Source organism: Vidua chalybeata, chromosome 26 (assembly GCF_026979565.1).
Source record: "Vidua chalybeata isolate OUT-0048 chromosome 26, bVidCha1 merged haplotype, whole genome shotgun sequence".
In the NCBI taxonomy this organism is placed as follows: Eukaryota; Metazoa; Chordata; class Aves; order Passeriformes; family Viduidae; genus Vidua; species Vidua chalybeata.
In genome coordinates, this window is record NC_071555.1 from 305,267 (window position 1) to 330,410 (window position 25,144).

Sequence of the window (25,144 nt, forward strand, 5' to 3'; positions counted from 1 at the left end):
TTTGGGCCGGGGCCAGTGTGGCCGTGCCGAGGCCTGGCACGGGACAGCTCTGGGGCCGAGCCCTGGCACGGCACAGGGCGTGTGGCCTCGGGCTTGGCACCGGCCAGCGGCGGGGACACCTCGGGGCACCGCCGGCCTGGAGAGCCCGCCCGCGCGCGGTGCTGCTGAGGCTCCGTGGTGCGCACCCCGCGCAGCCCTGCGCGCCCCGCGGGGCCGGCGGAGCCGCACTAAGACCCTGCGCGGCCTCACGCACCGCCCGCCCCCGCGCCCGCCCCCTGCGCGGGGCCCGGCGCGGAGCGCTGCGCGGGGCGGTGCGCGGGCAGTGCGCGGCGGCGGGCATGGGCGGCGCGGTGCCGGTGCCGGTACCGCGGCCTCTGCCGGCGGTGCTGCTGGCGGTGCTGGCGGCGGGGCTGTGCGCGGCGCAGTACGAGCAGTACAGCGTGCGCGGGTTCCCCGCGGCCGCGCTGGAGCCGCTGCAGAGCGCCTACGAGCGGGCGCTGGAGCAGTACGCGGACGCGCAATGGGCGGAGAGCGCTCAGGGGCTGGAGGCCAGTCTGCGGCTCCACAGGCTGCTGCGGGACAGCGAGGCGCATTGCCACCGCCGCTGCGCCGGGGAGCCCCCCGCGGGGGAGGATCGGGCCGAGGAGCCCCGCGGGGAGCGGGACCCCGCGTGGGAGTGGGAGCGGGAGCTGCGGCTCTTCGGGCGGCTGCTGCTCCGCGCCGGCTGCCTGCGCGCCTGCAAGCGGGAGCTGCCCGTGTTCCAGCTGCGCTACCCGCCGGCGCAGACCCTGCGCGACTTCCAGCGCCGCCAGCCCTACCAGTACCTGCACTACGCGCTCTTCAAGGTGAGGCGGTGCAAATGGCAGGGGTCAGGGGTGGGGGGGGTCTTGCTCTTCTATCCTGCACCACTGATCTTTCCCCTCCATCCTGCACCCCTCCACTCTGCCCCCTGATTGTTCACACCCCTTCCCGTGTGTCTCATCCCGTGCCACTCATACTATCGGTCCTCTTTGACACCCCCATTCTGCATCCCCATCCTGTGCCCTCATCCTGCACTGTCAGCCTGCACCCTCTGATCTGCTCACCGTGAACACCACTCCCGTTTATCTCTGCGCTCCCTGAACCCTGCCCCAGTCCATCCTGCACCCTGCTGTCAGGTGCTTCCCCTTTCCTTCACTCCCCATCTGGTTTCCCCCGCCAGCTCCTCCATACTGCCCCTGAGCCGTGGCACGTCAGCATCATCTGGGACACATCAGGCAGGACAACTGGGGGGCCCCCTGTGGTTGCGTCCCTCTCCCCCACCTTGTCTTGCCCCGGTGCCCCAAGGTCTCCCTGGACAGGAAGAGCATTGCCTGGAGAGAGCACACAGGGAGTGGAGAGCCCCAGCTTGAGGGTCCTGAGCTGGAGGGTCCAGTGCCTCTGTGATTGTGATGGGACACGTGTCTGGATGCTCCATAAGAAAGAAGGACTTGCTCAGCTTCACAGTGCAGACGTGGAGGGACGTTTTGTGGAGGGAGGTTTCATCCCCCTCGGGTGCCCAAGTGTTGGCCAGCGTGCCTCAGGCAGGGGACAGTCCTCTGGTCAGGGTGCTGGTCCCTGGCCACCTGCCACTGCGGGTGCTGTTTTAGCGCTCAGCGCTGCAGCCCAACTCACCTGGCAGTGACCAGGACTGCCTGGCTTCATCCTTAATGCCTTTTCCTCTTGCTGCTCTGGCCCAAACCCATTTCATGGATGGGTCGTTCAAACCACCCTCCCTCCCTGCTCACTCCCCTGAAGCTGCAACCTGAGAGCCCATAAAGCAGCAGGGGCGGCAGCCAGGTCTGATGGCAGTGCTGGAGAAGAGCGGATGTGAGGGTCAAACCCACACCACGTGGACACCACGTGGATCACTCCTGGTTGGATGTGAGGGTCATGAGAGGCTGAGCTGTCCCTGTGCCCACCATGGGCACAGCCAGGAGGTTGGCGTGGCTGGAGTTACCAGCAATGTCCATGTTCCCAGACCCTGTCTGTTCATCACTGCTAGTGGACGATTGTGCAGCATGGGTTCAGGGCTGTTCCCCACAAGGATCACCCCTCTGTCCTGCAGCCCAGGGGTCTGGCTGGGTGCTGAGGCCCCCTTGGCTGCAGCGTTGGCTCAGGCTGCCCTGCAGCAGGTCTCTGCACCGGCTCCTCCTCCCTCCACAGTCAAATAAGATTGAGAAAGCGGTGTCTGCTGCCCACACCTTCCTCCAGAAGAACCCCAAGCATGAGATGACCTTGAGGTACCTGAACTACTACAGGACGCTGCTGGATGTGGATGAATACCTGGTCGACCTGGAAGCTCAGCCCTATGAGGTAAGGAGGGGATGGGGCTGGGGCAGGAGAGGGGCTCCCCAGGGCTCGAAGCACACCTGGTGCTGCCAAGCCCCGAGGGAAGCAGCTCTCCCTCACTAAGCAGTGGTCCTCGCAGCCGATATTTGTGCGGTCAGTGAAGCTGTACAACAGCGGGGATTTCCGGAGCAGTGCAGCCGACATGGAGCGGGCACTGGCCGAGTACTACAAGGCGTACGAAGATTGTCTGGCCGGCTGCGAGGGCGCCTATGAGCTCCAGGAGTTCAAGGACTTCTACCCTGCCATCGCAGGTAGTGGAGGGCTGGGGGACGGCAGACTTGGGGAGGTGATCAGGGGTGCAACACCCGGCATCTCCCCCCAGACCACTTTGTCAGCGTGCTGCAATGCAAGGTGGACTGCGAGACCGAGCTCACACCTAACGTGGGTGGCTACTTCGTGGAGAAGTTTGTGGCCACCATGTACCACTACCTGCAGTTCGCTTACTACAAGCGTGAGTGCCGGTGGGAGCGGGGGGCTGTGCCCTGGGGCACCCTGGGGTGCTGTGGGCCCGGGGAGGGGTGTCACCCCCGTGTCAGCCGGCGCTGCTCCCCGCAGTGAACGATGTGCAGGACGCGGTGCGCAGCGTCTCCAGCTACATGCTCTTCGACCCGGGCGACACCGTGATGCAGCAGAACCTGGTCTACTACCGCTTCCACCGCGAGCGCTGGCGCCTGCGCGAGGAGGACTTCGAGCCGCGGCCGGTGAGGACCCCCCAGCCCCCCGTCCTGTGGCCCTGCGCCGCCCAGAGAGGAGCTGACCCAGCCCCTCTCTCCCGCTGTGCCCAGGAGGCCGTGCGCTACCAGAACCAGACGGCCGCTCAGAAGAAGATGCTGGAATTCGCCCGGCAGTACCTGCAGGATGATGATGATGAGGTACCTGACACGGGGTGCAGATGGTGCTTTTGGGGGTGCTGGGTGGTGTGTGTGGGTGCTGCAGGGACCTTCCTGAGACTGGGGGGTCTGACCCCCCAAAGCTGCCCTGGAGCAGAGACTGCAGGTGAGGCTGCCGAGCCCCTGTGCCTCCTCCTGCCCTCCTGTGCTGCAGATGGAGGTGGATGGTGGCGAGGGGCCAGAAGTGCTGGACCTGCCCTCCGATGGCGAATTCGAGGGCGAAGGTGACTACGAGGAGGGCTTCTTCGCAGAGTGGTGGCAGGAACCCAAGACCAAAGGAGACAAAGATGACCAAGGTTCCTGATACCAGGGCTGGGGGTTGTGCTGTAGGGTCAGAGGCTCTGCTGCCCACACCCCTGGTGCCACCAAACTCTCCTTGTTTGCAGAGATCCTATGATGAGCCAGGTGAAGGGGGAGCCAGCACCAACTGAGCTGGATGGTGGTGGCTCTGTGATGCCATCTTGGGGACATCGGGCTTTGAGCTCCTCCCAGCCACCGGTAGAAACTCAGACTCATGGGGAGGGGCCAGTCCTGCCTAGCATCCTGCAGCAGGGCTGCTGTTGCCACCTGGATGTCTGCTGTCCTGGCACAGCCCAATTCCCATCCGTGGAACACCAGCATCCCTGAACATCCCTGCCTGCCCAGGAGCCTGGGCTACCCCCACCCCCAATGCCCCAGGAGCCCTGACCAGCAGTGATGCCCCACAGCACTGGGGTTTCCTGTGTCCCTCAGCTGCTCCCCAGAATCTGTGGATGATGCACCAGGATCGACCCCTATGTTGTCTTGAGGGGCTTGAAGGGCTACCCCTACTTTGGGAGCAAGGCACAATGCTGCTGGAGCTGGTCCTGCCCCTTCCTGAGGCTCCCAAGGCTCCTGCTCCTGTTCCTCAAGCCTCCCAAGCAATCTGCCAGCTCCCATAGCCCAGGTCCCCTTGGACTGGTGCCACAGGGGGCTCCCGGTGTGCCACGTCCCTGTGTCACTGCAGCCTGCTGAGGTGGTGCCCATTCCCTGCCCGTGCCTTGAATTTTTGCCACACCAGCCCTTTTGCCACACCAGCCTTAAGCTCCATTAATTTAAGATTCCCCCTCTTGCACAGTTGCTCTTTTTATATATTTACTGGTGCTGAACTTTTAATAAAATCCAGACTGGTCTTTTCATGGCTGCCTCCACCGTCCATGTACTGCTGCTGTGGGATCCAGGAGCTCAGGGTAGGAGAGGCCCTGCTGTGGGAGAGGAAGGGATGGCTTCAGGCCTGGATGTCCCCAGAGATGACCTGGGGGAACTTGTGGGGCTGGGGACCTATGGAGGCCACGAGGGCAGCCAGGCTCCTGTGAGGCTCTGGGTTCCATGAGGGGGACCCCAAATGGGATCCATGACCCCCTCATTGAGGCTGTCAGGTGAGGTGTGAGGGGGAGCTGCAGGGGGCTGGAGGGCAGCATGTCCTACCCCATGTGGGTCTTTGGGATGTAATATCCACGAGCTGATGGTTGTTTTGGGGTGCAACACTGTGACACTGCTCCTGGATCGGAGGGTGCAGCCTGCATCCCCCGATGAAGGTGGGGATGGCAGGGTGGGATGACCTCCTCCTGCCTGCATCAGGGCGTTTTGGGGCCCACCGGGGGTCTCTGTTGGTGCTGACAAACCTGTGCCAGTCCTAGGCACGAGGCGTCGGGCAGAGTGTGGCCGCTCACTCCTCCCTGCCGCGGTCCCTCCCGCTCCGCATGGAAATTGGCTACGAGGACTGAAACTGAGAGGCTGAATCACAGCGTTGGCCCCGGGGGAGGGAAGGGATGGGAATGGAAGGAAAAGGGTGGCAAGAGGCTGCCAGCACCCCACCCTGCCCCGCCTGGAGCCCCTGTTCACCGAGGCTTTTCCAGCTCTGCAGGGCACTGGGCGGGGGGCAGGGGCTGAGCCCCCAGACCCGTGGGCAAAGCTCAGGGCTCGGGGAGGCAGTGCTGGGAGGGAGCACCCACTGCACCCCTGCGCCGGGACTGGGCTGTCCTGTCACTTGGGAGGAGTTGGGTTTGTCACGGATGGGTCACAGCCACCTCGGGAGGGGAGTCCCAGCCTGGTGGGGTGTGGCCAGCGGCACTCGCGAACGGATGAGCGGAGAGCACTCAGCCCAGCGCTGGCACCGCAGCCTAGGGGACAAAGGCCTGCGGATCTTCCCAACAGCTGGGCGAGGGTGGCACTGGGCCCACGGGGCCTCCGCCCCGCTCTGACACACACCTGGGCACCGTGTCCCCTCCCCAGCCCCACACGCACGGGGAGAAGACAGCTCCTTGCTCCCACTGATCTACTGGCACCAGGCAAAGCTCCTTGCAGCTGTGAGCTGGGGTGCCCGGGGTCCCTTCCCTGCTCCCACCTGAGCCGCTGGATGTGCAGGCTGCATCCATCACGCCTGGGAGTGCGGGGCAGTGCCAGGGCTGCAGAGGTGGGATGCAGAGTGACTGGCTGGGGACATGGAGGTGGGATGCAGGAGCGAGGCTGCAGGAAGCGATGGGTTACATGGTGGAGGCATCGTCGCGCTTCCCTCGACCTTGACCGAGAGGGGAGCGTGAATGAGATTTCTGGCTGACGCCTCAGCCGCGCTCTGCCCTGCCCTGCCATGTCGTGCCGTGCTGTGCCGTGCGCCCATTTCCTTGTGCCGAGAGCTCTCTCGCTGCGCTCCGGATCTCCCGCTCGGCGCTCAGCCATGAATTCCCTTCTTCTTGCAGGGGCGGTGGAAGCTCTGTCTCTCACCTCCCTTCGGAGCTGAGAATCCCCGCCTGGCAGCGCTCGCTGCCAGACGTAGCAGGGAACCGTGCGGGCAGCGGGGGTGCAGGATGCTCCCTCCTCATCCTCACCGGGGCAGAATCCTCCTGCTCCCCACACCTGGGGGTCCCGAGGTGGGCTGGGACGTATCCCATGGATGACTCGGGCACTGGGTGACGGCGGCTTCGCCCGGGACGCGGCAGCAGCACCCGGCCGGACCGGTCCGGCGGGGACCGGGCTGACGCAGCGCCAGCAGCCCCGAGCCCTTCCCGAACGCCGCTTCCTGTCGCCCCCGCGCTCCTGCACGGCCCGGGGGACCCCGCACGGCCCGGGGGGTCCCCGCACGGCCCGGGGGGGTCCCCGCGCCCCCTGCCCAGGGGCGGGTCCCGGCCCCACCTGGCCGCGCCCACTGACGTCACCCAGGTGGTCCCCTCGTGGTCGCGCCCCGCCCGCCCCGCCCCGCTGTCCAATCACCTGCGGGCGGGGGGCGGGGCGGCCGCGCCCCCGCCAATGGGGAGAGAATAAACACGTTCGGCGGGGGCGGGGCCCGGCGGGCCCAGGGCTTGATGGGCGTGCGGGGCATCCAATGGCGGAGGGGCGGCGCGGGGGCGGGGCCTGCGGCGGGCGGGGCGGTGCGCGGGGCGCTGCTCGCCTTTTGTTCGGGCAGGAGCGGCCGGGCGGCGGAGAGCGGCGGTGAGCGGGGCCGGGACACCGGGCGGGCGGCGGAGAGCGGCGGTGAGCGGGGCCGGGACACCGGGCACGGGCGGGCAGCGACGGCGAGCGGGGCCGGGGCACCGGGCACGGGCAGCGAGCGGAACTGGCGCACCGGGCACGGGGAGCGACGGTGAGCGGGGCGGGGCACCGGGCACGGGGAGCGACGGTGAGTGGAGCCGAGTCAGGGAGCATCGGGCATGGGGGAGCGGCGGTGGGCGGCAATAGGCCGGCTGAACCGGGCAGGGGTCACTCCGGTGAGCGGAGACGGGTCCGGAGGACCGGGCTGGCGGAGGTCGCGGCGGGGAGCGGGCCGGTGAGCAGAGTTGGGGCGGCCGGGACGGGGCCAGGTCCGTGGCCGTCCGTCGTTCCGGGCTGGGCTGCACCGGAGCCGTGGGGACTCCGCCGTGCGGCGCTGGGGAGCGGCCGCTCTCGGGGCGGGGAGGACCTGCGTCCGGGCCGGGCAGCACCGGGCGTCCCGGCTCGGCCCCGCTGCCGTCGTCTGGGGCAGGGCTCCCCGTGTGCTGCCTGTGAGCTCGGCCGGTCCTGCGCGGCACCAGCTGGGCGGGTCCCCGAGGCTTCCCCCATGGGCAGCCGGGCTGTCCCGGCCCCTTCCCAGTGTCGCGGGAGCCAGTTTTGGGAGTCGCGGCTCCGCGCTCCTGTGCGAGGCGGTGACTCTGTCCCCGGCCCCGCCCGGAGCTGCCGCTGAGCGGGCGAGGCCCTGGCACGGCTCTTACGCAAACCGGGCTGCTCCGTGCCCAGAGTCACACCTGGGGACACCGCGTGCTGCTCTCGAGGCCGCCTCGGATCGCTTGGACATCGCCGTCCCTACCCGCGGGGCTGGGGCTGCCCTTCGCCCGCCACCTGGCCTGTGAGGGCTGGGGGCTGAGACGGATGCGGGTGACCTGACATCACCCAGACAGCCCCCCGCGGGTGAGGGGTGCTGGGCACAGTGCTCACGGGGGGGTCCCAGCTGAGCCCCTGCCAGCGGACATCCGCACCGCGAATTGGCGGGGGGAGCGAAACTTGGCTGTTTGTCTGATGTTTAGAGAGGAGAGAGCGCTCTAATTGCGTTAGCTGAGTGATTAGCTTAATTAATCAGGTTTACAGCACAGATGAAAGGATAACGCTGAAATGTTGCTGGGAGTTGCCCGGAGAAGGCAAACGTGGGCTGTCATACGAGCAACGTGGGGCGACGTATGCTGGGAGAGGAGCGTGAACGCTCAGGAGGGCTCGGCTGCTGCTGGGGCTGGGACAGGGTGACCTGCGCCACCGTTGTGCCTGCCCGAGTGTGAGGGCATCAGCCTGCACCCTCTCCAGCCAGGCTGAAAGTTCCTGCACCCCCGGCTTCCCTGTAACCCCAACAGGGGTGCCTGGGTGAGTCCTGTGTCTGGTTTCATGTTCCCTTGTCAGCTTCCCCATACCAGAAGGGTGGTGGGGGCTGGGGACGCCCCGTGACACAGCCCCTCAGTCCCTTCACCTCCTGCTCCAGCCCACGTCGTGCTGGTTTTGGCGCTGGTGCCAGCCCCGAGCAGCTCGCGGCTCTGGTGTCCGTGTGCCATCGGCTGGTGGGGAGCCGGGGGCGCAGCGTGTCCCTGCCAGCTGCCGCGGGGATGGGGCTGGAGCGGTGCCGGGGGCGTTTGCTCCGGGCTGTCAGCCGCATCCAGGGCAGGTGCAGTGTCTGCGGGGGCTGCTCCAGGCTCCGCTCTCGGAGTGTCCGGCCCAGCCGGAAACAGGGATGAGAAAATTACAGGGGTTCATTTCTGCCTGTGTCCTTGTCGGTGTCGGAGGTGGCTGGAAGGGTGCAGGGCACCAACTGGAACTGCGTTTGCACATCTGAAGCCTGTTATCACTCATTGTTTTGGAGGATTTCCATGAAGTGTCATGAAAAACCCATTTTACTGCTAATTTGGCTTAAACAAGTTGGCCATCAGGACGGGGACGCACAGAGCTCCTGGCAGCGGTGGCTGAGGATTGTGCTCCCTCCTTGCGCTGTGGCTGCCGTGCGGGAGCAGGGACAGACGTGGGTCCCCGGGGCTCAGGGCGCTGGGGAAAGGTGGGGCGGCCGTGCGGGGCCCTCCCTCAGACAATGGCGTTTGTCTATTGTCTGGGCGATGTGCCGTGTCCTTGCCGGCTCCAGGAAGAGCGCTCATCCCCGGGAGGGGGTGGGGGGCCGAGCTGGGCTGCTGGGAGGGGTCTCCTGGGGCCGGGTGTGCGAGTAGTTTGTGCACCGTGCCTGGAGCCTCCGGGGCAGCGCGGCTGAATCGTGGCCGGGCTGCAGCCGGGGGCCATGGGGGGGATGTCCCCTCTGGTCCTGGTGCCGCATTTCAGAGTATCATTCGGCGCTGCCCTAATCCCATTAACTCACCCCTTTGTTTCCCCCACCTGAAACCCTTACTCAGCCCTCGCGGCCGGGCAGGCACTGCGGTACAGCTGCACGGCTCCTGCAGCTCAGCCCGTTCCTGGGAGGACGGCTTCCCTTCAAGACTGTGGTTTGGTGTGGGAGCGCTTGATGGGATTTGGCTTTTTATCACACTTCCAGATCTCCGGGATTTAAGACGGCGCTTTTGCCGGGCGCGCTGCCGCTCGCAGATGGCAGAGCCTGGGAGCGAAGCTGCCCTTGGCCCCGCTCCGCAGGCTGGGGGAGCAGAGCCTCTGCAGAGAAAACTTGAAGAACTTTAATTGCAGCATCTGTACCGACGCTTGTGCTGGTTTTGAAGGTTTAAATTATACTGCCTTCTAATTAACAGGAGTTAAAAAGAAATGTAGTATCTATTACAGCAGTACAAGTCTACCTCCGAGTTCAGTTGGTGCTTCCCTACCTAGACAGGGTGTGTGGGCACCAGCATCGCCCAGGGCTGGGGGTAGGTGGTCAGTCTTAGTCCCGTGGGGTGTCTCAGGTGGGTCTTTTTGAATGGAAATGGCTGGGGATGGCAGCTCGGGAGGACACCGGGGCTGCATTGGTGCCTTGAATCGTGTTCTCTGCTCTGGGGGGGTTGTTTTTATCCCTCTTTGCTCATGGACATACTTGACCAAGTGGTGGACAAGGGCGTGGGAAGGTGCAGGTACTCCTACTCCAAAAAGGCTTAAAACTTGACCTCAACACCATGTCTGTGCTTAAACAGAGCTGCCTTTGCAGCCACACCCGGTTTGTCGATGGCTGCGCGGAGCTGGGGGGGAGGTGAAGATGTTTCTATTTAAGCAGAGGTTTGAAATACCCTTCTAAATCCACCATCCGCGATGGATTCTGCGGCGGCTGCTGGTGGGGGCCTGGAGGCATCCTGGCACGCCTTAGGACTCTCGGCTCCGGAATCGCTTTGGAAACAGGGCAGGATCCTCGTACCGCGGCTGCCGGGGCTTGTCGGGCAGCCCGTGACATCTGCGCTGTCTGTTCCCGGCGAGTCGTCAGCCTCCTTCCCAGAGCCGGAGCTTCTGGCGGGGTGGAGGCGGAATGCTCGGTGTTTGCCCAATATCCCACGCTTGGCTGGTCAGACCTGGCTGGGGCTGACGGTGGCCGTGCCCTCCCGGGGGGCTGCCCCGGTGCTGGGGCACAGACCCCGTGTGTGAGTGCGCTGGGGTCCCGTGTGGCTTTTGGGGGTAGGTCTGGATGAAAAGCGTGTTCCTCTGTGTGGGGGGAGAGACCTTTGGCTGCTGGCAGAGCCTGCCGTAATCGCGGTGACGCGCGGGCAGAGCCCTGGTGACAAATCATTAACTTGCTCCGACAGGCCGGGTGCTGACGGCTGTTGGTGATAATTTCTTGTGAAGCGTCTGAACTTTGCAGCTGTAATGCAACTGGATGGAGAAATTAAGCCGGGGCTCAGCACCTCTGTGCCCCTCCTCACTGCCCCAGCTCCTCTGTCAGGGCGAGGTGGCAAACCCTGTGTCCTGGACACCGTGGCTGGAGCTGGGGGCAGCCAGCAAGGTCCGGAGCCTGCAATTACAGTGTTCTTAAAGAACAACTTGTTCTTTGTGCTCATTGAAAAAATATAATGATTTTTGATTTTTTTTTTTATCCAGATGGAGTAATTGTGATTAATCTCACCATGCCAGTTCTCATTTCCATGGACAAGTGGCAAATTCCTATCTTTCCTGGACATGATTCTAATGAGATCAGCAAACTCTGAGGAGGGGATGAGCCCATGTGGGTCCTCCTGATCCTGGTGCCTCTGCAGGTGGAGGTGTCTGTGTCAACAGCTAGTGGTGTGGAGGGGTGGATGCGCTGCCAGAGACCCCACAGCGGGTCTTTGGCAGGTGGCTGTCCCTGGGAAAGCCTTCCCTGGGCTGAGGGTCCTGCTGTGGGCCGTGCCCCTGCACAGGAGCGGGGGGTGGTGTCAGGCTCAGTGCTGTGCATGCACTTGCAGCGGGAGAGCACTTGATGGATAATACTGTGTCGGTTTGTGATGTGAAGTGCCAAAACATCACAGCCTGGGCCTGGCATGTGCTGGAGCTGTCAGGAGCTGTTAATTCAGGTGCAGGCGAGGCATTTCGGGGACACGGTCTGTGTTGATGGAGAGCATCAGCTGAGCGCAGCAGGTCGTGGCAGAGTTGCTGCGTTCTGGGGCCGCTCTGCTGCCGGAGCCTGGTCTGGTGCTCAGGGGGATGCAGCATCCCCAGCAAGAGGAGCTGGAGCTTTGCATGAGGCATTCAGCAGCTCAAATGTAGCAAAATCATGGTGGCTGAAATATGAAAATGGTTTGGAGCCCCCTCCAGTGAAGGAGCCTGAATCTGAAGCTCCCCACACCCCACTGAGTGCCCTGAAGTTGTCAGAGCTGGTGGGGCAGCTGGGAGCCCTTCTGGACCATACAAAAAGGCCATGGGCTCCTTTGTGTGCAAGGCCAGGCCAGTGGTTTTGCCTGCTCTAACGAGAGGCTGATCCCCCGCCGCTGTCTCCTCCTCATTAAACTTCAAGCTGCTCTCGTTCCCCTTTGAATTCTTCCACTCATCTTCCCTGTAAAGCCCCATTGAAAGGGCTCCTGGTGCTGGGATCTAACTCGAACGCTTCCCATTGATGCTGGTGAGGTCTTGACAAGCTCCTTTCTCTGCCTGCTCCCGCTGCGTGTTCCTGAGGATGCTCTTCAAAACCACTGAAGCTTTTGTTCAGCGTCTGCGGGGCCTTCGTTAGCGGCTGCCCCAGCTTCGTCAGCCCTTGGTGTCACTTCAGAGCACCTTTGGGCAGGGGTTGTGGGTGTTGGGGGACTTGGAGGTGCGGCTCTGCAGGGTGCACAGAGCTCTGGGTGTCCTTGTCTGTGGGAAGACTCTGTGCTGTGGCTGTCCAGGCCAGGGCTGTCTGAGCGGGCAGTTGCTAATCCCCGGCTGCTCCAGGAAGGGGGGGACCGGAGATGGCTTGTGTGTAGTGTAAGTGCTTCTAAAATAGAGTCTTTTCTTGTGCTGCATTTATTGAATTGCCTTAACTGCCTCTTCCCTTTCCTTAAAAGCCTTGGCGACTGTAATTGCAGCCACTCGCACGCTCCCACCGCTGAGCTCAGCCCCTCACAGGCTGTGGCTGCATGAGGGGCCCCCCAGCGCTGTTGCCCTTTGCTCCTGGAGGATGTGAGTGAGGGTGGGGCTCTGGGGGGCTCTGGCAGCCCCCTGCTGGCACCCACACTGCTCCATGCTAGGCTGAGGGCAGGCTGGACCTGCATGTGATGAGCTCAGGCTGCCCCCTCACACCCACTGACCCTGAGACCTGGTGTCTGGTCTAGTGTAGCCCCTGCCTGGGGCTTGTGAGGGTGCCCTGTGCTCCCCACCTACTCCCCTTGGGGTGACTCCACACTGGGGATCACTGCTGCTCACCCCAGGGATTGCTGCTGCTCCTGAGCAGTAGATATTTCTGCTCCCCAAGAAGCTCCTGAGCAGAAGATATTTCTGCATGAAGCAGCACTCGCTGCTTTCCTGCCGCTGATCCGGGCAGCTCAGCCGTGTCTGCTGGCTGTGTCCTGCCTGGTGAGGCTGAAGGCTTCACAGCAGCTGGTGAGAAGGGCTAGTCAGGCCTGGGGCTGCATGTTTGCCAGAGACTTCCTCCGCAGACGGTGTCCCGGGGGGCCGGTGCTGCTTGGACGCTGATCAAATGGCTCCGGGGGCGGATGAGCTGCTGGCCGGTGCCCGACAGCCTGCGGGAGCTTCCTCTGCCTTCCTGGCTGAGGGAAGTGGTGGGAGAGGGATTAACCTTTTCCTGGCACTGCCCTGCTTGGGTGAATGAGGACTCTGCCCGTCCTGCATCCCATGGCTGAAGCCCCTCAGGTGTCTTGGCCCCTTCCCCATTGTGGTGCAGGAGCAGGCTGGAGGTTCTCCCCAAACCTGCTGTCCCCTCTGAACAGTCCCCCACAGCTGCCTCACTGTTTCCTGGGGGATTTCTCACTGTTCCCAAGAGCAAGTCTTGTTTCCCTGGGGTCTAGGTTTGTGTGGAGTGGGGCTCAGGTGAGGCCTGGTGGCACGGTTCTGCCCTCGCTGTTCTCCCCTTCCCACTCCACCAGCTTGGTGGGGGAAGGTAAGGGCTGGGCTCAGCAGCAATCATCCTGCCCACAGGCCTCATGTGGAGCCCATCCAGACGTGCCCCATGCTTGTGGCTGACCCTTCAGTGTGGGTATTTTCACATGTGCCCCAAACAACACCCTGCTTCTCCCTCCTGCGTGAGGGTCCTTTCCTACAGCACTTCCCTGGAAACATTGCCAGGAAATGGCTCCTGGTAAGGTGAACCCAGGTGTAACCAGCACCCTGCTGCCCCTCTCCTGCTGATCCTGCTGAGGAGGAGAGAGGACACCTGAGGACAGAGCCAGGCTGTGGAGGACGGAGGAGAAGCTTGTCAGTGTCTGCCCTTCACAGAGTGATGAGCAGGGCACGCTTGACACAGGGTTCAGAAAATGTCACTGCTCACTGTAGGAGCGTCTGGCATTTGCTCCACTGGCCCTGTCACCTCAGGTGCTGTTGGCCTCGCTGGCCCCTGTGGCCATGAGCAGATGCTGTTGGGGGGATGCTCAGAGGAAGGACAGGTGCCCATGTCCCTTCTGTGGGGCTCCTGGTCCTGCTCTCCTGCTTGGAGCTCGTCTGGGGCCGATCACCAGAGCTCGTGTCTGAGCTCGAGGAGCTGTGCTGGCTTTTGATGTCCCTGGGTGCTGTGGTGCAGACAGAAGGGGTGGCTCATGCATAATGCAGGGCTCTGTACGGTGTCTGAGCCCAGCTCCTGGAGGTTTGGAAAATTAAGTGCCTGTCTGATGCCTCTAAATTGTGGAGTGGATGTCACTGCTCAACAGTGGTGCAGCAGCATCAGCCCCTGCCAGATCTGTCTTGCCCTGGCCCTGGTCGTTGATCTGTACTGCCCTCAGCTCTGCTCTCCCCCTGCCCACCTTGTCCAGGGCAGCTTTCCAGTGTTTGCGTGGGGTGTTGGGGCCCTGCTGCCAGGGGTGGGATGGGTGCCAGCTCACCCAGCGCCACGGTGACGTGCCCTGCCGGTGCCACAGAGCCCTCTCCTGCCTACCACTTCCACACTTTGTAAGGCATGACTATTGCTGCTCTTGAGTTTCCCAACACAATTTGGAGACTCTCCCACCGCGGCCAGGATGACCCAGCTAAAGGACTTGCCCTCCCAAATACCGACGCAGCAGCGCCCAAGTGCGGGTGTGCGGCCCCGCGGCACTCCCAGCTCGGCTCCGGGGCTCTCACGGCCCATCCCTGCTGCGACGCGGGGTGGGGAGCAGAGCTGTCTCTCCTCTCGCCGCTGGCACCGTGTGTCACACACTGTCCTGCCCCAGTGATCCGACATCCCAGCTCCTACCCGCCCTGGGAAGGCTCTGCCTCCACCGTCCTCCGTTGCCTGACCACCGTGCATTATGCACAACCCATTATAGCTGCTCTGGGTCTGCCAGCGCTGCTTGACAGCTCAAAAAAAATCGGATTGGCAGGAGCAGCGCCCTGCCGCGGCTCCGGGAAGGCGGCTGGGGCTGGGGCTGGGGCTGGGCGCGGGGGCTGCGGGATGCCCCCAGCCGGGGGGACCAGCGTGGCCGGCTCCTGTTTCCCGCTGCTCCCGGGAATGAGGGCTTGGGATTCCTCCCTGCGAGCGCCGGGCTGTGCAGCTGGCAGGGGCTCGGCCGCTCCTTGGGAACGGCCGGCAGCGGTGGGACGAGCCGCGCCGAGCCCGTGCGCGCCGTGCCCCGCCGGGATGCCCCGCGGAGCCGCGTCCTCGGCCACCACCCGACGCCCTGACTCAGCCGCCGGCCTGGCGGGGGGCTCAACTCCGTGTCCTCGCTGCCCCAGGAGGGTGCTGGGGCCCGAGGCTGCCGCCCCTGCCCGGCCGGTCCCTGCGGGTCCCGCGCTGTGCTGGCGGCTGGAGCGGGGCCAGGGGTGCGCGGCCGCCCCGGTCCAGCCCGGCGCAGGAATCGGGGCCGGTGCAGGTGGTAATTAGGCTGTTTGGAAATGGGTGCTGCTGCGCCCAGGTATGCCGGGCGGCAGCTGCTCCCTTCGCTGCTTATCGCCTCTGAAACTCTGACTCATTCCACTCCTGCGCGGCCGGGAAGGGATAGGAATTCTGGCTGATGGCTCAGCGGAGGGCTGGGCGGGTGCTGTCTCCATCCCTCCTTCCCTGCCTGCCTGCAACCCTCCCTCCCCTCCTGCCTCCGTCCCTCCTGGTCCTGCCGGGGGCCTGGATGCAGGGCTGGTGACTCACAGCCCTGAGTGAGCTCAGGCATTAATCCATGAGCCATCCTCCCTCCCCCTGTATCTCCAAATTAAAGACAAGGAAATCCCAGCCCTGCTCCCAGCAACCTTGGCTGGTTTGTCCTGAGTGTTGGGATGTGCCGGGCTGCCCTGTCCTGGCACTGAGTGGGGAGTGCCCAGCCCCACACCACACCGTGGGCGCCTGTGGTGCTGAGCACTCATGGGAGAGCTGAGCCAGTGGCTTTGCCTGCTTATTTTTAGGTGTTTTAGGAGTGTCCCGGGAAGCTTCTAAAAAGGTTCATTTTATGCTTGACGCTCCAGCCATATGGAGCTTGGAGCTCCTGGCAGGTCCCCAGCTCTTTGCAGGTTGTGTCTCTGGAAAGGGTCTTAAAAAAGCTCATGGGCAGCCAGGGACCCTGGAGCTTGTGGTGTCCCAGTGTGCGGGGCAGAGCCTGCCCGCACCTTGGCCGTGGCAGTGGTGAGACACAGCGCTGCGAGACGCAGCCGCGGTTCATGTCTGAACACGAGCAACAAAGTGCTGAGCTTTGGGTTCGTCATCCCGGTGCCGCCTTTCATCTCCAGTGGGGGAGGAGGGCAGATAGGGATCGGCTCCTTCTGCTCGTGGGCTGCGCGGGGCCGGCTGCAGCGCGGGGCCTGCTGTGCCATTCAGGGGCAGGAGAGGAGCAGGAGGGTCCTGCGGCTACCTGGGCTCTCCTGGAGGTGTAACGTCTGCCCTGCCCACCCTGCAGAGCAGCCATGGAGGTGATGAACATGATGGAGCAGCCGATCAAGGTGACGGAGTGGCAGCAGACCTACACCTACGACTCCGGAATCCACTCCGGCGTCAACACGCAGGTGCCCTCCGTCAGCAGCAAGTGCCTCGGGGATGATGATGAGGTGTATGGGAAGCAGTACACCATCAAGAAGACAACCACCACGAGTTACTGCCAGGGAGGGAGCCAGGCCCAGAGCCAAGCGCAAGGTAAGGGGCTGTGAGGCCCGGCACATCCGCAGGCTCAGCTGCTCAGCTCCTGCCTTCCTCTTCCTCCCCCGCAGCCACGCTGCTTCTGGTTACTCCTCCATGCTGGCTTCCACACCCCGGGAGTTGTTGCTGCCTAAAATATGCTCCCTCCTGTCCTCCCCAGCGCCGAGAGGCTCTTGTGCGGGGGCGGCGCGCGGTCAGCCTGCGCTGGTGCTGAGCTGCGCACACATCCGAGCGCGCCAGGGGGTTGGCTTGGGAAGGGAACAGCTGATCCCGGATCTGCCACCTGCTCTACTGCCTGTCTGCCTGCTGGGAAACCTGTCCCAGCGTGGCTGCCAGAGCTGCCAGCGTGTGCCATAACACCGTGCCAGTGCCACGGCTTCTCCTGCTGAGGCGAGGACGATGCGGAGCCGCAGCCTGGAGCAGCCTGGAGTGAAGGAGATGCTTCTCCCAGCTTTATCCCCTCAAAGGGGGCTGGTTTGCTCTGCTTGCCTCTGCAGTTCCCTGCCAGCAGTAGGCTCTGGAAGGTTTATTGGCAGCTCCCATGGGGATCAGAACTCCCTACAGGACCCTGTGTAGTCCTTGTGCTGCAAAGGTGGGGACCATGGGTAGCCACTGCAATATCACACCTCAGCATGTTCGATAGGGAAGGCCTCAGTGTTCTCCTCTTTTCCAGTGCCAGCTAGTCCTAAGTTGCAAATATCCTTAATTTTTTAATTAATGGGCCTTGTGTGACAACTACCCCATCATGCTGCCTAATTGAGTGTTGTCTTATCTCTGTGCTGCTGGATCTGTTTACGCTTTGAAGCTCCAGCTCTGTGCAGAGTGTGCGGGGACTGCTGACGTGGCTGGTGCTGCTGTGCTAAGCTCTTGCTCATCTCGTTGGGTTTGGGAAGCAGGGCTGGGAGCGCTCCTTGGTGGGAGCCTTACGCTGCCTCCCTGTCCCCCCCTGCAGCAGACATGGAGGCTCAGCTGGCCATGACCCGTGCCCAGCGTGTGCGGGCCGCCATGTACCCCGAGACGGTGGAGGACCGCTCACTTCTCATCACCACCCAGCTGGAGGGGCAGCAGACCAATGTGCAGCGCCTGGCAGAGCCCTCCCAGATGCTGAAGTCAGCCATCGTGCACCTTATCAACTACCAGGATGACGCCGAGCTGGCCACACGTGCCATCCCAGAGCTCACCAAGCTGCTCAATGATGAGGACCCGGTAAGGAGCTATGTTTGCTGTGCTTGTCTCTGCTGCACCGATGGGCTCCTGTCCCTGTGCGGTTCTGTGGCCACGTCTCCTTCCTCTTGGCCAAACTCCCGGTTGCCTCCGCCCTGCCCCAGGACAGAGCCCACCCCTGCCCAGCCATGTCACCTCACATCCTGTCCTTGCTGCGGGACCCCTTCCCGGACGCCGGCTCCTCTCCCTCCAGGTGGTTGTCAGCAAGGCAGCCATGATCGTCAACCAGCTCTCCAAGAAGGAGGCGTCGCGCCGCGCACTGATGCAGTCGCCGCAGATCGTGGCGGCCGTGGTCCGCACCATGCAGAGCACCAGCGACCTGGACACCGCCCGCTGCACCACCAGCATCCTGCACAACCTCTCGCACCACCGCGAGGGCCTGCTCTCCATCTTCAAGTCTGGTGGCATCCCGGCCCTCGTCAGGATGCTGAGGTACACGGTGGTGGGGACTCCGGGGGGATGGCAGAGCCTGGCAGCCCCTCCTGGGCTGGGGGCAGAGGAGGGGAGGGCTCCTGCTGCCCTCAGTGTGGGTCCTCCTGCTCACCAAAGCAATGGGAGACTGTGAAGCTGTGAAAACCCCTGGGGTTTGCTGTGTATGGAGCCTGCGTGGGGGCAGGAGGAGGGGAGTGGCTACCTCACCCACACTGCCCTGGCCACAGAGATGGGGCTCAGGCTCTGAGGTGTCCGTTCCCTGGGGCCATGCTGAAGGGTGCTGGGCTTGGGGCAGCCCCAGGGGCTCTACTGCAGCCAGGTGAGTGCAGTTCCTGCCCTGACGTGGTGTGTGCTGCCCTCCCACAGCTCACCCGTCGAGTCCGTTCTCTTCTACGCCATCACCACCCTGCACAACCTGCTGCTGTACCAGGAGGGGGCCAAGATGGCCGTGCGTTTGGCCGACGGGCTGCAGAAGATGGTTCCCCTGCTGAACAAGAACAACCCCAAGTTCCTGGCCATCACCACTGACTGCCTCCAGCTCCTGGCTTATGGGAACCAGGAAAGCAAGGTGGGCTGGGGATCCCAGACTGACAGAGACGTGGGGAAGGCAGGAGCGGGGCGGTTGCCCAACGTTGCACCTCACAGGTGTGCAGGAGGCAGCAGTGGAGACCCCACCATCTCGTGTGTCCCTGGTGATGTGACCAGAGCATTCCTGCATGCTAAGGGGCTGGAGCTCCTGCTGGCTTGTGTCTTGGCATGAGCTGGGGAATCTGAAAGGGGGTCCCAGCAGCCCAGGGCTGCCACACCCCAACTCTACATTTTTAATGCCCCATCCCTGAAAGTGTTCAGGATCAGGTTGGACAGGGCTTGGAGCCACCTTGTCTAGTGGAATGTGCTGCTGCCTGTGGTGGAGGGTGGAACTGGATGGTGTTTAAGGTCCGTTCCAACCCAAACCATTCTGGGATTCTGTCTTGCAGCTGATTATTTTGGCCAACGGAGGACCCCAGGCCCTGGTGCAGATCATGCGCAGCTACAACTACGAGAAGCTGCTCTGGACCACGAGCCGCGTGCTCAAGGTGCTGTCGGTGTGTCCCAGCAACAAACCTGCCATCGTTGAGGCTGGTAAGAGAGGCTGGGGCAGAGCCACAGGAGGAGGATGAATGGTGGTGTCAGGGTGATAGGGGTGAGGGCACGTCCTCCCACAAGTCTGTGAGACGGGCAGAGGTCTGCACAGCCAAGTGAAGCCTGTGCTGGCCTGGATTCCTGCTCTGAAGGCCACTTAGGCATGTTCCTGGCACTGTGTGTGGGCAGGATCCATCCTGGCTGTCCAAGAGCTCTTCACACACCACATTTGGCCTCTGCTGAGCCATGAGGCTGCTCTGTGTGCAGGAGCATTGGCCGATGCCCAGCCCACACAGCCCTGCTGCTGCTCACTTCTTCCCCTGCTGGCATGGCCAGGGCTACTCACAGGACTGTCCCCTTCCCTGCAGGTGGCATGCAGGCACTGGGCAAGCACCTGACCAGCTCCAGCCCCAGGTTGGTCCAGAACTGCCTGTGGACCCTGAGGAACCTTTCTGACGTGGCAACCAAACAGGTGAGTCTGCAGGACCCCTGTTTGTGCTTCAGTGCCACGTTTTGGAGCCGTGTCCGTGCCAGGTGCTGGGTGGCTCATGCCAGGCTGAGCCCAAAGCCTCGTGTTCCCTGTTCCCTGAGCTGCAGCAGTGCTTGTGCCTGGCAGGGTGAGGGGATGCCCTGCTGTGCCCCAGTTACCCAGCAGCAGGGCTTGCCCTGCATCCCGGGGTGCTGCTCACTGCCTGTGGCCTTGCCCATGCCAGCTGGCTGCCAGCACTCCTGCGTGTCCCCAGTGCTGGGCCGAGGCCACCGCGGTCACTCAGCGGGTGCCACCAGAGTTTGCTCTGGCTCGGGAGCCCCATCAGCCTGTCCTGGGCTGGCTGCCCGCCCCGCTCCTGGGGGAGCTGCTGGCAGAGCTGCTGCCAAGGCTGTTGTGCCCCGCAGCCGGTGCAGAGGTGACCCCAGCCCTGCTCTGGGTCTGCTCTCCCAGCCCTTTGCTGCCTCCTGATGAGTTTCCCCATCTGCTGGGGCTGCTCCATGCGGATTAGCTCTGATGCAGCCTGGAAACTATTTTGGCTGTCATGGAACCGTCCCTGGCTCTGATGACTGAAGGGTTGAAGGAGGATGTGGCCATGGTGCTTTAACTCCTTCCTGACCCGCTGCTGGCTGCTGGCCAGCACAGCCAGGACTGGGGTCACTCCATCACCGTGTGGGGAGTGCTGGCAGGGGCATCGGAAGTGTGATTCCAGCAGGAGACATTAAACTCTGAGTGAAACTGCACATGTTAGAGTGGCTGGGGCTCACCGTGGAGGAGCAGCTCCAGCTGTGGGGGATGGAAAAGGGGCCGTGGGGGAATGGAAGAGGAGCTGTGTGGGAGTCAGGAACACAGTGGCCCCCTCATCACTGCCTGCTAGGGGCATGTGGGGCTGAATGTGGCACTGGAACTTGGGTCTGGCTGTGTGTGCTGCTCCCACCTCCCATCCCCACTCCTGCAGGAGGGCCTGGACGGCGTCCTCAAGATCCTGGTGAACCAGCTGAGCTCTGATGATGTGAATGTGCTGACCTGTGCCACTGGCACCCTCTCCAACCTGACCTGCAACAACAGCAAGAACAAGACACTGGTGACGCAGTCAAACGGGGTGGAGGCCCTGATCCACACTATTCTGCGGGCGGGTGACAAGGAGGACATCACCGAGCCGGCCGTCTGCGCCCTGCGGCACCTCACCAGCCGGCACCCCGAGGCCGAGATGGCCCAGAACTCGGTGCGCCTCAACTACGGCATCCCCGCCATTGTCAAGCTCCTCAACCAGCCCAACCAGTGGCCACTGGTTAAGGTAAGGGGCCAGAGGGGCCTTGTGGGCAGGAGGAGGCCGGTGCTCGGGCTGGAGCGAGCTCCTGCCTGCTGTTCTGTGGTGGGATGGGCTGCTGAGAACGTCAGCAGCTGGTGCTGTGCACAGAGTGATGGTGGCTGCTGCTGCCACAGCCCTGCTCCTGTTGGGTCATGTCCTTGACAGCAGCTGATGAGGGAAGAGGCTCATGCCTGCTGCTCATTGGAATTGAAGCTCAGCTTGGGGAGAGGATGGATCCAGGGCAGGGGGAGCTGAGTCAGTGTGCACAACAGAAGGGATGGGGTGGGACACATGGGGAGGGGTGCAGCCAGTGGGTCTCTTGTGGAACACATGCTGTTCTGATCCACAGTTGAGACAAATGGCTCCTTCCTCCTCCCCTCCTCCAGGCTACCATAGGCCTGATCCGCAACCTGGCCCTGTGTCCGGCCAACCACGCCCCGCTGCAGGAGGCCGCCGTCATCCCCCGCCTGGTCCAGCTGCTGGTCAAGGCTCACCAGGACGCCCAGCGACACGCGGCCGCTGGCACACAACAGCCCTACACGGTGAGTCCCCACCCCTTTGCCCTGCTCCCAGCACAGCCTGGCACCCCAGAACCCACCCTGCCCCTGGGGGTTCCCTGTGCCCACACTTCAGGTGGCCGTGCCCCGGTGTGTGAGGGCCCTGGCTGAGCTCTTGTTCCCTGGCAGGATGGAGTGAAGATGGAAGAGATTGTGGAGGGTTGCACGGGTGCACTGCACATCCTGGCCCGGGACCCCATGAACCGCATGGAGATCTTCCGCCTCAACACCATCCCTCTCTTCGTGCAGGTCAGGGCTGTGGGGACACAGGGGCTGCTCTGGGCCACCTCCTGCCCAGCCTGCACGGGCTGCTGCAGCCCTGGGCTGGTGGCCCCATGCATCAGGACATGCCCAGAGCACAGGGGCTCCTTGCTGGCTGCTTCACACGGCCGCTGATCTCTCCTGACAGCTCCTGTACTCGCCGGTGGAGAACATCCAGCGCGTGGCAGCCGGCGTGCTGTGCGAGCTGGCCCAGGACAAGGAGGCAGCAGATGCCATCGATGCCGAGGGGGCCTCGGCTCCCCTGATGGAGCTGCTGCACTCCCGGAATGAGGGGACAGGTGAGTGCTGCCACGCCGGGGGCTGTGCTGGGGACTCTCCTGGCACTGTCCCAGCTGGGGCTTCTGGGGCTCTGATGCTGCACGGCAGCAGGAGCTGAGGCTGCTGCCATCCCTACAGCCACCTACGCGGCCGCCGTGCTCTTCCGCATCTCGGAGGACAAGAATCCTGACTACAGGAAACGTGTCTCCGTGGAGCTCACCAACTCCCTCTTCAAGCATGACCCGGCAGCCTGGGAAGCGGTGAGCATCCCAAGCAGATCTTTTCCCTGGGGAAACCAGGGCATCAGGGGATGGCTCTATGCTGCTTCCAAAAGCTGTTGCCAGCACCTCCAACCAGAGCTCAGACGGGAGCGACTGTCAGACAGTGGGAGGTGGGAGGCAGATGGGCTGTGGCCTCAGCTCCTGGGTCATGGCACCACCTGGGACAGGGCTTGCCACCCCATGGCCCCTGAGCATCGTGAACATCAATCCCTTCAATTGTGCCATCTTCTTCCCTAGGCTCAGAGCATGATCCCCATCAACGAGCCCTACTCAGATGGTGAGTATGGCACCAGCCCTCCTTGCAGGGTCCCCATGGGCTGGGTTCTGGAGGGGCACTTGCCTCGTGTCACTAAGCCAGGCTGGTTTTAAAGCCTTTTTCAGGTGGCTGTCAGTCAAGTGCCAGCCCAGCCTTGTGGGGATTGGGGGTGCACAGTGAGCACACACAGCTCTCAGGGAGCACACACAGCTCTCAGGGAGCACACACACCTCGTGCCCTTGGGCTAGGGGACGGTGGGGCCCTTTTACAGCACCACCGTGTCACGTGTTGCCCTGGATGGGGGGACAAGGAGGCGGCTGAGATCTGATGGGAGCTGAGGTTGCCACATCCCTTCCCTGCAGAGCTGGACCCTGGTTACCGCCCCATGTACTCGGGTGACATCCCCCTGGACCCCATGGACATGCACATGGACATGGACGGGGACTACCCCATGGATGCCTACAGCGACGGCGTCCGAGCGCCCTTCGCTGACCACATGCTCGCCTAACCCGCCTGCAGCCCCACACCAGGTACCTGCCAGCACACCTGGCACGTGGGCTCCGGGGAGGCAGGGCTGGCTGGTGGCACCTGCCGTGCTGGGGGGTCCCTGGTGCCACCACGGGGTCCCTGGAGCTGCCATGGATCAATGTCACCGTCAGCTGTGGGCCCAGGGTGTCCTGCACTCTGGTCTCTTCCCAAGTCTCCCCTCGGTGGATGACAGGAGTTCTCTGCCATTGCAGGTGTTCTCTCCATGCAGAAGAAGGTGGCCCCAGAGCTGAGCATTCGTGAGAAGGACTTGGGAGACAGAAGTGCCTGAGAAGACAAAACTTTTCCATTCCCACGAGAGGTTTTATTTTTCGATTTGTTTTCTTCGCTGTGGGTCTGTGGAGAAGGTCCTTCCTCCTGGGACTGCTTCGAGCACCTACTGCCACATCCAGCATCCAAGATACTGTTTCTGAAGCTTTAAAACACAAACCTTGCACCGTTAGTGATCTTTCATTGGCAAAATAGTCTTTTCTATGAATATATATTTCTTTTTTATTTTTAATATGGTGCCAACGGCTTTTGCCGTCTTTAAGTTTGTGCTTTCTAACTTCCCCACGATTTGTTCTGCGTGTTAGTGTTCTAGGAGAGGAATCTGACATGGAAAAACCCTTTGCTTCCTGCAAACTCCAACTGAATCAGGCCAATCCAGAGTTTGCTGAAAACAAAGGGTCCATGTCTCAGGACCTTCGGGGTGTCTGAGGTTTAATTCTTTCCCATCAGCCGCTGGGAGCTGACTTTGTGTCCCTGTCCTGCCAGTCCCCATAGAGGAGTGATTCCAGCATTAGGAACTGTGTCCTTGTACTGATCTTTGTTGCACATTTTAACCCATTTCCCTTCTCTTTGGTGAGTGGTGTGTTTCCGTCCCCTCCTCCCTTATCTAACGCATTTTTTAAAAGAGGCTTTAGATCTGATGGTGGTTTAACACTCCGGCTGGAAAGGGATGGACAGTTACTGGAGTGTGGGTCAGGAATGGAAGATTTTATTATTTCTGTAAGTTGTTTTTGTATAGACCAAAGCAAAGAATAAAGTAACCCCTGCAGCCCCGTGCTGCCCTGAGCCTGTTCTTGTGTCGGCTGGGGACGGTCCCTGGGGCAGCCGGGGGAAGGCGCAGCCCTCGCCCTCTGTGAGCCCATGGCGAGTCCCTCCATGGGGCAGAGTGATCCTGGGGAGCTCATTCCCATGCTTGGCACCTGCTTTGCCTGGACGTGGGCCCAGGCTGCCACAGAGCACGGCAGGATACTGAGGTTCATGTGCCATGCTCGGGACAGGAGCAAGCGGGGACAAAGCAGCAGGAGCTGGCCTGGGAAGCGGGACTGGGGGGGACATCCTGCCTGAGCTCGGCGCTGTGGCCGCAGCCAACCCCGGTGCTCAGGGAAATGGATCTGCTTCCTGCCACAGCCCGTGCCAGGACCAGCAACGAGCAAAACAACAGCTGCTTTCCGGGCAGCCCCAGCAGAACCCGGTGCACTTCCCGAGGGCAATGGGGCTGGGGTGGCTCATGGGTTGAGGCTGGGGGCCACAGAGTCCCCAGCCTGCTGCAGCTGCTGCCAGAGCAGGAGACAATCAGTGACAGGCCTTGGCTCCAGCCCCGTGCCTAGGATGGGGGTTTGGCTGTGCTGAGCCTGGACACCACATCGTGGCTCCCAGTCAGATCTGCTGCGGGTCACAGGAATGTTCCTGCTGTCAGATCTGGCTGTCCCCAAAGTGCCAGTGGGTGTGGAGATATCCCAGAGCATCTGCCCTAGGAGGGGTGGGATCCTGCAGCCATCCTGGAGCCATGGGCAGGGGTGTGCCCCCCGCACATGATGGGGCAGGAAGGCACATCCTGAGATCCCCAGTCCCCCTGGGCAGAGCTGCCAGGGGCACGTGCGGGATTTTGGGGGAGAAGTGGAGCCAGAGGACGCCTGGACCAGAGCAACCGGAGGTGCTTGCGGGGTCCTCAGGGAGCGGCGGGACGGACTGCGGTTCCCGGCATCCTCGGCTGCTCTCCGCACCTGCCGGGAGCGGCGTTCGTTGTCGGCGGGGGCC

General features: G+C 62.9%; 2 protein-coding genes and 1 long non-coding RNA gene across 5 annotated transcripts; 2 read left to right on the top strand and 1 right to left on the bottom strand.

Annotated features, from left to right (window-relative positions):
* Positions 1-338: 338 nt before the first annotated feature.
* On the top strand, positions 339-4,417 carry P3H4 (prolyl 3-hydroxylase family member 4 (inactive)). Its single transcript, XM_053965479.1, has 8 exons — positions 339-845; positions 2,185-2,334; positions 2,450-2,621; positions 2,693-2,821; positions 2,926-3,071; positions 3,156-3,242; positions 3,415-3,556; positions 3,647-4,417. The coding sequence occupies exons 1-8, from the start codon at positions 339-341 to the stop codon at positions 3,655-3,657; spliced, it is 1,344 nt and encodes a 447-aa protein (XP_053821454.1). The 3' UTR covers positions 3,658-4,417.
* LOC128800372 (uncharacterized) lies at positions 4,349-6,360 on the bottom strand. Its single transcript, XR_008434964.1, has 2 exons — positions 5,626-6,360; positions 4,349-4,483 (listed from the first exon to the last, which is right to left on the bottom strand). It is a non-coding gene; the product is annotated as an uncharacterized LOC128800372 (long non-coding RNA).
* A 301-nt stretch (positions 6,361-6,661) lies between these two features.
* Positions 6,662-24,172, top strand: JUP (junction plakoglobin). 3 transcript variants are annotated; one of them, XM_053965274.1, is made up of 15 exons: positions 6,662-6,749; positions 16,124-16,356; positions 17,312-17,565; positions 17,777-18,015; positions 18,382-18,583; positions 18,993-19,137; positions 19,506-19,609; positions 20,583-20,921; positions 21,323-21,478; positions 21,623-21,742; positions 21,903-22,053; positions 22,172-22,293; positions 22,552-22,591; positions 22,933-23,100; positions 23,311-24,172. In XM_053965274.1, exons 2-14 carry the CDS (start codon positions 16,131-16,133, stop codon positions 23,076-23,078), a joined length of 2,244 nt encoding a protein of 747 aa, XP_053821249.1. In that variant the 5' UTR covers positions 6,662-6,749; positions 16,124-16,130; the 3' UTR covers positions 23,079-23,100; positions 23,311-24,172. The 3 variants fall into 3 exon arrangements, with proteins under 3 accessions (XP_053821249.1, XP_053821253.1, XP_053821252.1); XM_053965278.1 differs by having other exon boundaries at positions 17,315-17,565; XM_053965277.1 differs by lacking the exon at positions 6,662-6,749 and adding an exon at positions 6,877-6,894.
* The last annotated feature ends 972 nt before the right edge of the window (positions 24,173-25,144 follow it).